This window comes from Procambarus clarkii, unplaced genomic scaffold (assembly GCF_040958095.1).
Source record: "Procambarus clarkii isolate CNS0578487 unplaced genomic scaffold, FALCON_Pclarkii_2.0 HiC_scaffold_584, whole genome shotgun sequence".
Taxonomy (NCBI): Eukaryota; Metazoa; Arthropoda; class Malacostraca; order Decapoda; family Cambaridae; genus Procambarus; species Procambarus clarkii.
In genome coordinates this window covers 8,393-22,500 of record NW_027189617.1, presented here as the reverse complement: position 1 = coordinate 22,500, position 14,108 = coordinate 8,393, and the positions used below count along the sequence as shown (strand labels likewise).

At 45.0% G+C, this 14,108-nt stretch overlaps 1 protein-coding gene across 4 annotated transcripts in view; it reads right to left on the bottom strand.

Annotated features, from left to right (window-relative positions):
• LOC138361668 (glutamic acid-rich protein-like) overlaps nucleotides 1-5,347 on the bottom strand; it is a 15,088-nt gene extending 9,741 nt beyond the window's left edge. Inside the window, exons 1-6 of one of the 4 annotated variants that reach the window (XM_069320876.1) lie at nucleotides 5,135-5,151; nucleotides 3,745-3,816; nucleotides 3,139-3,237; nucleotides 2,386-2,588; nucleotides 1,697-1,857; nucleotides 509-676 (exon numbers count right to left, since the gene is read on the bottom strand). In XM_069320876.1, the coding sequence (XP_069176977.1) occupies nucleotides 509-671 (163 nt within the window). In that variant the 5' untranslated portion in view covers nucleotides 672-676; nucleotides 1,697-1,857; nucleotides 2,386-2,588; ... (1 more) ...; nucleotides 3,745-3,816; nucleotides 5,135-5,151. The other 3 variants (XM_069320875.1, XM_069320877.1, XM_069320874.1) reach the window with 3 other exon arrangements.
• Nucleotides 5,348-14,108: the final 8,761 nt, after the last annotated feature.

The window sequence follows — 14,108 nt, the reverse complement described above, 5'->3', positions numbered from 1 at the left end:
TCCTTAATCCTAATTTTAACACTCACATTCCCAGTAAGCAGCTCATATCAGCTGTCTAACTCCCAAGTACCTATTTACTGTTAGGTGAATAGGTGCATCAGGGCAAAAGAAACTGCCCATTTGTTTCAGCATCTAATAAAAATAGAACCTTGACCCTTAGGATTACAAACCCAGAGCACTGTCCACTGAGCCGTCAGGCTCTGATGTTAATTTTAATATTACTGTGAACTGGAATACATGAAATAAATTATATCAGCAGTCAAGTATAATACAACTAATAATTGAATTAATAGTGGTCCAGAACGGACCGAAACGTCTTTGTATTTTCATCTTTTTGTGTGTGGTTAAGACAACATTCTTCAGCAACAATATTGTGACTCATCAGCTGTATAAAATACAACTACTTTATACAACAAATCAGTAATGTAATTGTGGAACCTAAAAACTTGTCTAAAATATATACAAGTTTTGCTTTGAATTTAAAAAACGAAGAATGAGTTTTTATTACCTTTAATAGTTGAATCTTCAGACAGTCTTCGTTTTTTCTTCATTTTCTTTAACTTAAGCTCTTGCTCCCCATTCTTTTCTTTTGCCTCACTGATGTTGATATCTTCTTGGGCATCTATATTATTTGTTGGTATCTTGTTGACACTTGATCCATTGTCCTGCATGTATGCTGAAAATTAAGAAACATGCGTAAATTTAATATGGTATCATCATTACAAAATATGTCCTCCAAAAAACTTTAATTGAAAGAAACACTGAAATGTGAAATTTGGCAGCAATGATTAACTATGTCATTATGGGAATTTTGGTACCCATATGTAAAGGAAGTCTCATTATCTGATGATATAGACCTGATGCAAAGTAAAGTGTGTCAAAATTATTTGCACACCCTCCTCCACTATGTGATGGAGTGAAAAAAGATATGTGAATTCGGATAATTCTATAACAAATGTTCAAGACATGAGGAAATATTTCATTCAAAATGATCTGCTGCCAGAAATCTTGGTCAAATATCACCAGTTTGCTAACTGTATGTAGTAACTAAGTGATTGTAACCTATCCACCGCTGTCCACTGGATGGAGGCAGTGTGCAAGATAAACATATCAATTGTGACACTAGCTCTCCACACATGTCAGTTGCTTAATTTAAAATCTGTACTCATGGTCGGTCTCGAGCCCCTTGTCAATGTAGTGATGTGCATGGAATTATGTAATTAGGTCATCAAGATTGAAACTTGCTTAGCTAAAATGAATTGCTTGGTTCAGTCCCGGAGCCAATTAATTATGTGCCTCTGCAACCATTTCCACTACCGCTAACAACATGGATATGGGATGCATAATATATGAACTAAACTACAGTACTATGTAAATGCTTTTCATTATTGCCAACACAAAGGAACATGCAGGTTTTATGATTTTCATTGTTAGCTTATGCAAAATAATAATAATAATAATTACCAAGATAAAACAATTCGGTGAGATTATTAACATTTTTGCTTGACAGACCACTTCCTGGTAGCATGCCCTTTGTGGTATTTCTATTGCCGACCTCGTGGGCCTCGTAGCCTGGTGGATAGCGCGCAGGACTCGTAATTCTGTGGCGCGGGTTCGATTCCCGCACGAGGCAGAAACAAATGGGCAAAGTTTCTTTCACCCTGAATGCCCCTGTTACCTAGCAGTAAATAGGTACCTGGGTGTTAGTCAGCTGTCACGGGCTGCTTCCTGGGGGTGGAGGCCTGGTCGAGGACCGGGCCGCGGGGACACTAAAGCCCCGAAATCATCTCAAGATAACCTCAAGACCTTAAAATAGATGACAGCAACTTGATAACCACCACCTTGTAGTTTAGAGACCTGCAATACAACAAAATAGTTACAAATATAACTAAAATATTTTTAGTGTTAATTTGAACACAGTGTTCAAGAGATATGGCTTCAATTATAAAAAAAAAGAGATTAACTTTATGATTACAGAATATAAGATGGGATAACCATAAGCTTCTGAAACAGACAGCATCCCTCCCTCATACAGCATTGGGTACATCTGCAAAAGTGCAGAAGTACCGAAGTAGCTTAAGATGTACTTGTCTTACCTAGTTTAAGAGACCTACTGATAGTTATATCATTAAAGTATAATTACATAACTAATGGAAATTAAAAAAATATAAAATAACACAGAAATACTTATATAATGCACATTACTTTATTATTAACATCAATAAGTACAGTATACACCAAAATTGAAAATGTTAATACTAATTAATTATCAAATGGCTTAAAATCTGTTTATTTGTGGGAAAATTTAAAACCTAACAGAATGGATATTAATACAATATGATACAATTCTAATTGAAGAAATAACAGAATGCATGAAATACTTACAGATTTTTTCATGGCTTTAAATGATCTGCAAAGGTTTTGATGCTTAGCAGCTCTTCGACCCATTTCCTTATATTTCTCCTCCCGCTCTACATCATCCTTACGCTTTTCATCTATAAAGCTGTGTCCACAGTTGCAGAAATGTCGACGAACACTAATGCCATTACTGCAGATGGGACAACACCGCTGGAAAGGTTTCTTCTGGCCTGTAAATAAAGATAATCTGGGCAATCATAAAAAAAGAGTAAAATGTTTAAAATGTAATACAGTGGTACAAAAAACACAGTAGCAGCATAATGAAAGACCACAAAGCAGTACAGTGCTACAGAAGACTGAGCGGAGAATTGTGATTGTATTATTGAGAACCTGTACAGCACCAGATTTTATTAATTACACAAGTAAACCAAATTTAATATGTTTAAATAAGAGAATAATAATCTGGAATTTTCAATGTAAATCAAAATTGCAATTTGTGAACTGCAAATAATTGAATTGGGACTCAAATACTTATTTGACTAAGTTTTTTGATCTTCCAATAACATTAAATTAATATTCAACTTAACTAACATTTTGTGGTATTAATAAAGTTTGAAATAGATATGCAATTCTAACAGACAAAATTGACAAAACAAAATTAAGTTTTTATACTCTATATCTAATGATAATATGAACTTACACCCAAATAAAATTAATAACATACAAAAATAAAATTTAAAGTATATATTATAAACAAATCACAATTATAATGTAACTTACTTGAATTACTGGAAGCCATTGCTGTAATGTTCTCTCAGATAGAATTGTTGACAATGTTGTAATGTTGCAATTGATAATGTTGTCTGATTTAAATTTTACCTAAAAAAACAAAAATAAATTATTAACAGATATACAATAGCATCAGTTTAGATTAATTATAAAAAAACAAAAATGCATATTTTTCATATATATTTTTTCATGCAAATTTTTCTACCTTGCATATAAATGCAAGGTAGAATGCATATATGCACCACTAAGATGGTGGTGCATGTATTTTATAACACATTTGAACAATGAAACTCTACAGATGATACAGAAGACACAAGAAAATTGGCACTGTAGGAGACATTGAAAAAACAGAAATAACATGATTTTAACAGTGATAAGTTACAGGTGCTGAAGTATGGTAGAAACGAGGAAATTAAATGAAACAAGGAACACAGGACAATCAGACCTACTCTAAGAAGGAAAAAACATGCAAGAGATCTGAGAATTACGACGTCTGACGACCTCACACTTTGTGAACATAACCGAGCAAATATAGAGGCGGCCAGAAAAATAATGGAATGGTTTATGAGAATGTTAAAATTCAAAGACCCCACCCACAGTAATGCTAATACTATTCAAATAACTGGTGCTGTCCCATCTTGAGTATTGCTCGGTACTGACTCCCCCTTTCTGAAAAGGAGAAATCTCTGAATTAGAGGAAATAAAGAGACCATAAACAGCAAACATATAAATGATAAAACATCTAAATAATTGAGACCGTCTCAAAGCTCTCAAAATGTACTCTCTGGACAGGAGACAAGAATGGTATCAAATAATACATATATGTAAGATACTAGAGGGCCAGGTCCCAAATTTGCACAGCATAATATAACAACATACTGGAGCTAAAGATACAGAAGGAAATTAATAATAGGTGTCATAGGTACAATCAGAGAGCAGAGTCTTAACAGTAGGGGGTTCAATGGCTGTTTGCTAGGCTAGGCAAGGGTAGACTAGGCTTGGCTAGTGTTGGCTAGGTTATGCTAGGAAGAAGTAGGCTAGGCTGATTTACTCCACCAGTAACTGGCGGTCTGTCTAATTACAAGCTACCACAAGCTACACAAGCTTCACATAGCTTCCTGGCAATATGTTAGTAATGAATAAATAAGATATATTTACTCATTATAATATTGGTACTGAATGTACAACACGAAAAAACATAATTTTAATCTGAAAAAGTATCTCTTTATAAAGAAATTAGACGAAAATAAAGAAATGGTGACACCAAATCAAGTCGACGATCCAAGCATCGGTTAGGTTAGGTTAGGTTTGGTTAAGCTAGGTTAGATTTGGTTAGGTTAGATTTGGTTAGGTTAGATTTGGTTAGGTTTGATTAGGTTAGGTTAGGTTAGGTCAGCCTAACATATCATATTTATTCATTACTAACGTATTGCCAGGAAGCTTTGTGAAGCTTGTGTAGCTTGTGGTAGCTTGTGGTAATTAGACAGACCCGTAATTGGGGGGAAAGGGGGGAGGGGGGAACCTCAATATAAGCCTAATTTGTAGCTTCCTGTTCTCCGACACAATGATTTATTTTACGTCAGGCTTTCAGCACAGCCGCATAAAAAAACCTGGTTATTTATTTATTAATATACGAGATGGTACACTGGGGGTTGAGAGAGAAAATAGGAATAATGATGATTTTACAATCTTGCCCGAAACGCTATGCGTACTAGTGGCTTTAGGTATTGTATGTACTACCTCTATCTATAAATCAAACAGAATGTTTGTACTGTAACTCTGCATCTATGTATATATTTTTCCTAAATAAATTATTATTATTATTGTAAAGCCACTAGCACGCATAGCGTTTCGGGCAAAGATCCCGTACCCAGAAGCTGGGTATCTTTGGTTGCCCTGTGACTACTCTTATGACATTCCCTAACTCTTATGACATTCCATTACAGTATTGTTAAACTAATAACAATGAACAGTAGTTCAATATTACCGGAATAATCCAACTCATGTGGCCATGTTTTTGTTGTGAAGCCCGGTCGTTCAGTTCGTATACATCATACCTTCTTACGAAGGTTAGAGTCTTAAAAATGTCTTACCATTGCTGAGAAATCATAAGATATAATTATTTACAATAATACACTGGTTGTTTTTGTTGATTTAGGGGCGATGACATGAGTAAACTGGTTATGTTGTGATGATTTAGGGGCAACGAACTGTGGTTATTAGACTATGTTTTGTACATAAGCAAAAAACAAGATGTAATTCTTTTAATTATAACAATAATAACGACAAAAAGTTAATAATTAATGTACTTGTTAAGCAAAATTCGCAATATCTTAGTTTTCTTTAGGAAAAATAAAAGACATCTGGAAAAAGATCTGCATACTATGTCTTACATTTTATTCCGTTATTTACACTAAAAGAACAATTAAACGTACACTACCGCCCGTGCCTGGTGCACGGGCACCGGGAGCATCCCAGACACTGCCTTAATCGACTGAGATTAAGGCAGTGTTATTTTCATTCCTTTAAAACAAGGAAATCTCATTCTTAAACTGTATAACATGAGCTGCGCAATAATTTTTTGCTGATCTTCAATAAAGAAATTCTGGAGGGCTTGTGCAAGGATTAGGCTGAGTTAGCCTAGTTTTTACTGCATATCCGTTTCTGGTTACTCAAGGGTGACAGTGGCGGGCAACACGAGAATAAATATTTGTATAAATTCCAATTTCGATCCGATCTACTTGGGGATAGTTTACAAATGTTCACCATGAAATTTACGTTTTCTCTAATAGCCGAAGAGCTTATTTGAGAAAACAGTATGGCATTGAATCAGCGTGGTAAAACAATTGTATTATTGACACGACGAGTATAATCGACGTAGTTTTTATATATGTTGCCGGTCGAACACATCCTTATGTGACGTTTTATACTTATGTTCTTCTAGAACATTCTATTGCGAACACATTGGTACAAAAATGAAATACGTACATCGAAAACTAATGTCAGAACTGACAAGAGTATACACTGTTAAATATGGCCGCTCGATCGCCGATACACTAATTTCATTTGGGGAAATGTATTTTTTCATACGCCGTTTCGCGACAATTATTTATAACTGATATAAATGTTGCAAAAGAAGTTTAGGATTAAGTAACATATTACACATTAAAAAAAATGAATACATTAATACCTAAACAGTTTGTAAATACAGTGATAAATTGTGCCAAACATTACACAATATTATTTACTAAGAAGCGTATGACAACTCAAAACGGCATGATTTCAACAGGATTTTTTATAGTTGTCAAAAAACTCTGATTTTAATTATCAAGTATTTGTCACAATGTATTTTATATAATTATGAGGCAGTGAACGACCAAATTGTTCTGTATTATAAATGCATAATGCTAAATTTCTATATACATAACAGTAAAATAATGACCACCAACATTTAAGGATAACTAGGAAATAGTAACTGGAAACTTTATTTGAACGAAAATTCAATACCAAATTTCTTAGATGTTTTTCTTAATATAAAGATCAACAGTAACGAATCTTATTCATTATGGACAAATTAACAAAAAAAAACATAATTTTCATTGAGGACCATGTATTAGAGCATACTTAGTCACTTATATATTAAAAGTATTGTGTTTTTTGAAACATTGGGGTTGTAAGCAAACAGAACGGCCTACCCGAAAAGTCGTAACATAAGAAGTTGTACATGTTTGCTAATTTATTATTTGATAAATGATTATTACTAATTTACGACGACTATAAAGGTTTCCCATTAGTTAAATTACTGTAGTGTGACTAAATGCTACTACAAAACATATATAAATCCTGGGAAAGTCACAATGACCAGCGACATTAAAGCATAAAAGACTAAATAGTAACAGGAAACTGTCGGCGAACGAAAAATTCATTTCCAAATTTATTAGATGTTTTCCTAAATATAAAGATCGATGGGCTGGAATTTTCTGGATTATGGCCTAATTAAGGCAAAAATATATGTATTTTTACTTGAAGAACATATATCAGAGCATAGTCAGTGAGTTATAGAATAATAAGAGTGTGGTATTTCATTGTATAACAAGAGATAGTCCATGGAAGCGAAAATAGACGTAGTTTAAGACAAAATAACGTCCAAAAACAGCCGTAGAGTCAAACGGCAACAGTGGACGTTCTTTTTAAGAGGACAGGTTGGGATGTGAACGAGTGAAGGAACCTGACCTGTGGTAGGAGCTGCTTTGGGATGTGAACGGGTGAAGGAACCTGGCCTGTGATAGGTGCTGCTAATGGATGTGAACGAGTGAAGGAACCTGACCTGTGGTAGGTGTTGCTGGGGGATGTGAACGGGTGAAGGAACCTGGCCTGTGGTGGGTGCTGCTGGGGGTGTGAACGGGTGAACAAACCCGACCTGTGGTAGGTGCTGCTGGTGGATGTGAACGGGTGAATGAACCTGGTCTGTGGTGGGTGCTGCTGGGGGTGTGAATGGGTGAACGAAACCGACCTGTGGTAGGTGTTTCTGGTGGATGTGAACAGGTGAAGGAACCTGACCTGTGGTAGGTGCTGCTGGGGGGTGTGAACAGGTGAAGGAACCTGACCTGTTGTAGGTGTTGCTGGGGGATGTGAACGGTGAAGGAACCTGACCTGTGGTAGGAGCTGCTGGTGGATATGAACGGGTGAAGGAACCTGACCTGTGGTAGGTGTTGCTAGGGTATGTGAACAGGTGAAGGAACCTGACCTGTGGTAGGTGCTGCTGGGGGGTGTGAACAGGTGAAGGAACCTGACCTGTTGTAGGTGTTGCTGGGGGATGTGAACGGTGAAGGAACCTGACCTGTGGTAGGAGCTGCTGGTGGATATGAACGGGTGAAGGAACCTGACCTGTGGTAGGTGTTGCTAGGGTATGTGAACTGGTGAAGGAACCTGACCTGTGGTAGGTGCTGCTGGGGGGTGTGAACGGGTGAAGGAAACCGACCTGTGGTAGGTGCTGCTGGTGGGTGTGAACGGGTGATGGATCCCGACCTGTGGTAGGTGCTGCTGGTGGGTGTGAACGAGTGTAGGAACCCGACCTGTGGTAGGTACTGCTGGTGGATGTGAACGGGTGAAGGAACCCAACCTGTGGTAAGGGATGCTGGTGGATGTGAACTAGTGAAGGAACCTGGCCTGTGGTAGGTGCTGCTGGTGGCTGTGAACGAGTGAAGGAACCTGTCTGGTAGTAGGTGCTGCTGGGGGATGTGAACGGGTGAAGGAACCTGGCCTGTGGTAGGTGCTGCTGGTGGATGTGAACGAGTGAAGGAACCTGACCTGTGGTAGGTGCTGCTGGGGGATGTGAACGAGTGAAGGAACCTGACCTGTGGTAGGTGCTGCTGGGGGATGTGAACGAGTGAAGGAACCTGGTCTGTAGTAGGTGCTGCTGGGGGATGTGAACGAGTGAAGGAACCTGTCCTGTGGTAGGTGTTGCTAGGGTATGTGAACTGGTGAAGGAACCTGACCTGTGGTAGGTGCTGCTGGGGGGTGTGAACGGGTGAAGGAAACCGACCTGTGGTAGGTGCTGCTGGTGGGTGTGAACGGGTGATGGATCCCGACCTGTGGTAGGTGCTGCTGGTGGGTGTGAACGAGTGTAGGAACCCGACCTGTGGTAGGTACTGCTGGTGGATGTGAACGGGTGAAAGAACCTGACCTGTGGTAAGGGATGCTGGTGGATGTGAACTAGTGAAGGAACCTGGCCTGTGGTAGGTGCTGCTGGTGGATGAGAACGAGTGAAGGAACCTGTCTGGTAGTAGGTGCTGCTGGGGGATGTGAACGAGTGAAGGAACCTGACCTGTGGTAGGTGCTGCTGGTGGATGTGAACGAGTGAAGGAACCTGACCGGTAGTAGGTGCTGCTGGGGGATGTGAATGGGTGATGGAACCTGGCCTGTGGTAGGTGCTGCTGGTGGATGTGAACGGGTGAAGGAACCTGACCTGTGGTGGGTGCTGCTGGTGGGTGTGAACGGGTGAAGGAACCTGACCTGTGGTAGGTGCTGCTGGGGGATGTGAACGAGTGAAGGAACCTGACCTGTGGTAGGTGCTGCTGGGGGATGTGAACGAGTGAAGGAACCTGACCTGTGGTAGGTGCTGCTGGTGGCTGTGAACGAGTGATGGATCCCGACCTGTGGTAGGTGCTGCTGGTGGGTGTGAACGAGTGAAGGAACCCGACCTGTGGTAGGTACTGCTAGTGGATGTGAACGGGTGAAGGAACCCGACCTGTGGTAGGGGATACTGGTGGATGTGAACGGGTGAAGGAACCTGGCCTGTGGTAGGTGTTGCTGGTGGATGTGAACGGGTGAAGGAACCTGACCTGTGGTTGGTGCTGCTGGGGGATGTGAACGAGTGAAGGAACCTGACCTGTGGTAGGTGCTGCTGGGGGGTGTGAACGGGTGAAGGAACCCGACCAGTGGTAGGTGCTGCTGGTGGGTGTGAACGGGTGAAGGAACCTGACCTGTGGTAGGTGCTGCTGGTGGGTGTGAACGGGTGAAGGAACCTGACCTGTGGTAGGTGCTGCTGGGGGTGTGAACGGGTGAAGGAACCCGATCTGTGGTAGGTACTGCTGGTGGATGTGAACGGGTGAAGGAACCCGACCTGTGGTAGGGGCTGGTGGTGGATGTGAACGGGTGAAGGAACCTGGCCTGTGGTAGGTGCTGCTGGTTGATGTGAACGAGTGAAGGAACCTGACCTGTGGTAGATGCTGCTGGGGGATGTGAACGAGTGAAGGAACCTGACCTGTGGTAGGTGCTGCTGGGGGATGTGAACGAGTGAAGGAACCTGACCTGTGGTAGGTGCTGCTGGGGGATGTGAACGAGTGAAGGAACCTAACCTGTGGTAGGTGCTGCTGGGGGATGTGAACGGGTGAAGGAACCTGGCCTGTGATAGGTGCTGCTGGTGGATGTGAACGAGTGAAGGAACTTGACCTGTGGTTGGTGCTGCTGGGGGATGTGATCGAGTGAAGGAACCTGACCTGTGGTAGGTGCTGCTGGGGGATGTGAACGGGTGAAGGAACCTGGCCTGTGGTAGGTGCTGCTGGTGGATGTGAACGAGTGAAGGAACCTGACCTGTGGTAGGTGCTGCTGGGGGATGTGAACGAGTGAAGGAACCTGACCTGTGGTAGGTGCTGCTGGGGGATGTGAACGGGTGAAGGAACCTGGCCTGTGGTAGGTGCTGCTGTTGGATGAGAACGAGTGAAGGAACCTGACCTGTGGTAGGTGCTGCTGGTGGATGTGAACGAGTGAAGGAACCTGACCTGTAGTAGGTGCTGCTGGGGGATGTGAACGAGTGAAGGAACCTGTCCTGTGGTAGGTGCTGCTGGGGGATGTGAACGAGTGAAGGAACCTGACCTGTGGTAGGTGCTGCTGGGGGATGTGAACGAGTGAAGGAACCTGACCTGTGGTAGGTGCTGCTGGGGGATGTGAACGGGTGAAGGAACCTGGCCTGTGATAGGTGCTGCTAATGGATGTGAACGAGTGAAGGAACCTGTCCTGTGGTAGGTGCTGCTGGGGGATGTGAACGAGTGAAGGAACCTGACCTGTGGTAGGTGCTGCTGGGGGATGTGAACGAGTGAAGGAACCTGACCTGTGGTAGGTGCTGCTGGGGGATGTGAACGGGTGAAGGAACCTGGCCTGTGGTAGGTGCTGCTGGTGGATGTGAACGGGTGAAGGAACCTGACCTGTGGTGGGTGCTGCTGGTGGGTGTGAACGGGTGAAGGAACCTGACCTGTGGTAGGTACTGCTGGGGGTGTGAACGGGTGAAGGAACCTGACCTGTGGTATTTGCTGCTGGTGGATGTGAACGGGTGAAGGAACCTGACCTGTGGTAGGTGCTGCTAGGGGGTGTGAACGGGTTAAGGAACCCAACCTGTGGTAGGTGTTGCTGGTGGATGTGAACAGGTGAAGGAACCTAACCTGTGGTAGGTGCTGTTGGGGGGTGTGAACGGGTGAAGGAACCTGACCTGTTGTAGGTGTTGCTGGGGGATGTGAACGGGTGAAGGAACCTGACTTGTGGTAGGTGCTGCTGGTGGATGTGAACGGGTGAAGGAACCTGACCTGTGGTAGGTGTTGCTAGGATATGTGAACTGGTGAAGGAACCTGACCTGTGGTAGGTGCTGCTGGGGGGTGTGAACGGGTGAAGGAAACCGTCCTGTGGTAGGTGCTGCTGGTGGCTGTGAACGAGTGATGGATCCCGATCTGTGGTAGGTGCTGCTGGTGGGTGTGAACGAGTGAAGGAACCCGACCTGTGGTAGGTACTGCTGGTAGATGTGAACGGGTGAAGGAACCTGGCCTGTGGTAGGTGTTGCTGGTGGATGTGAACGGGTGAAGGAACCTGACCTGTGGTTGGTGCTGCTGGGGGATGTGAACGAGTGAAGGAACCTGACCTGTGGTAGGTGCTGTTGGGGGGTGTGAACGGGTGAAGGAACCCGACCAGTGGTAGGTGCTGCTGGGGGATGTGAACGAGTGAAGGAACCTGACCTGTGGTAGGTGCTGCTGGGGGATGTGAACGAGTGAAGGAACCTGACCTGTGGTAGGTGCTGCTGGGGGATGTGAACGAGTGAAGGAACCTAACCTGTGGTAGGTGCTGCTGGGGGATGTGAACGGGTGAAGGAACCTGGCCTGTGATAGGTGCTGCTGGTGGATGTGAACGAGTGAAGGAACTTGACCTGTGGTTGGTGCTGCTGGGGGATGTGAACGAGTGAAGGAACCTGACCTGTGGTAGGTGCTGCTGGGGGATGTGAACGGGTGAAGGAACCTGGCCTGTGGTAGGTGCTGCTGGTGGATGTGAACGAGTGAAGGAACCTGACCTGTGGTAGGTGCTGCTGGGGGATGTGAACGAGTGAAGGAACCTGACCTGTGGTAGGTGCTGCTGGGGGATGTGAACGGGTGAAGGAACCTGGCCTGTGGTAGGTGCTGCTGTTGGATGTGAACGAGTGAAGGAACCTGACCTGTGGTAGGTGCTGCTGGTGGATGTGAACGAGTGAAGGAACCTGACCTGTAGTAGGTGCTGCTGGGGGATGTGGACGAGTGAAGGAACCTGTCCTGTGGTAGGTGCTGCTGGGGGATGTGAACGAGTGAAGTAACCTGACCTGTGGTAGGTGTTGCTGGGGGATGTGAACGAGTGAAGGAACCTGACCTGTGGTAGGTGCTGCTGGGGGATGTGAACGGGTGAAGGAACCTGACCTGTGGTAGGTGTTGCTAGGGTATGTGAACAGGTGAAGGAACCTGACCTGTGGTAGGTGCTGCTGGGGGGTGTGAACAGGTGAAGGAACCTGACCTGTTGTAGGTGTTGCTGGGGGATGTGAACGGTGAAGGAACCTGACCTGTGGTAGGAGCTGCTGGTGGATATGAACGGGTGAAGGAACCTGACCTGTGGTAGGTGCTGCTGGGGGGTGTGAACGAGTGAAGGAACCTGACCTGTGGTAGGTGCTGCTGGTGGATGTGAACGAGTGAAGGAACCTGACCTGTGGTAGGTGCTGCTGGGGGATGTGAACGAGTGAAGGAACCTGACCTGTGGTAGGTGCTGCTGGTGGATGTGAACGAGTGAAGGAACCTGACCTGTAGTAGGTGCTGCTGGGGGATGTGAACGAGTGAAGGAACCTGTCCTGTGGTAGGTGCTGCTGGGGGATGTGAACGGGTGAAGGAACCTGGCCTGTGATAGGTGCTGCTAATGGATGTGAACGAGTGAAGGAACCTGACCTGTGGTAGGTGTTGCTGGGGGATGTGAACGGGTGAAGGAACCTGGCCTGTGGTGGGTGCTGCTGGGGGTGTGAACGGGTGAACAAACCCGACCTGTGGTAGGTGCTGCTGGTGGATGTGAACGGGTGAATGAACCTGGTCTGTGGTGGGTGCTGCTGGGGGTGTGAACGGGTGAACGAAACCGACCTGTGGTAGGTGTTTCTGGTGGATGTGAACAGGTGAAGGAACCTGACCTGTGGTAGGTGCTGCTGGGGGGTGTGAACAGGTGAAGGAACCTGACCTGTTGTAGGTGTTGCTGGGGGATGTGAACGGTGAAGGAACCTGACCTGTGGTAGGAGCTGCTGGTGGATATGAACGGGTGAAGGAACCTGACCTGTGGTAGGTGTTGCTAGGGTATGTGAACAGGTGAAGGAACCTGACCTGTGGTAGGTGCTGCTGGGGGGTGTGAACAGGTGAAGGAACCCGACCTGTGGTAGGGGATACTGGTGGATGTGAACGGGTGAAGGAACCTGGCCTGTGGTAGGTGTTGCTGGTGGATGTGAACGGGTGAAGGAACCTGACCTGTGGTAGGTGCTGCTGGTGGGTGTGAACGGGTGAAGGAACCTGACCTGTGGTAGGTGCTGCTGGGGGTGTGAACGGGTGAAGGAACCCGATCTGTGGTAGGTACTGCTGGTGGATGTGAACGGGTGAAGGAACCCGACATGTGGTAGGGGCTGGTGGTGGATGTGAAAGGGTGAAGGAACCTGGCCTGTGGTAGGTGCTGCTGGTTGATGTGAACGAGTGAAGGAACCTGACCTGTGGTAGATGCTGCTGGGGGATGTGAACGAGTGAAGGAACCTGACCTGTGGTAGGTGCTGCTGGGGGATGTGAACGAGTGAAGGAACCTGACCTGTGGTAGGTGCTGCTGGGGGATGTGAACGAGTGAAGGAACCTAACCTGTGGTAGGTGCTGCTGGGGGATGTGAACGGGTGAAGGAACCTGGCCTGTGATAGGTGCTGCTGGTGGATGTAAACGAGTAAAGGAAATTGACCTGTGGTAGGTGTTGCTGGGGGATGTGAACGGGTGAAGGAACCTGGCCTGTGGTGGGTGCTGCTGGGGGTATGAACGGGTGAAGGAAACCGACCTGTGGTAGGTGCTGCTGGTGGGTGTGAACGGGTGATGGATCCCGACCTGTGGTAGGTGCTGCTGGTGTGTGTGAATGAGTGTAGGAACCCGACCTGTGGTAGGTACTGCTGG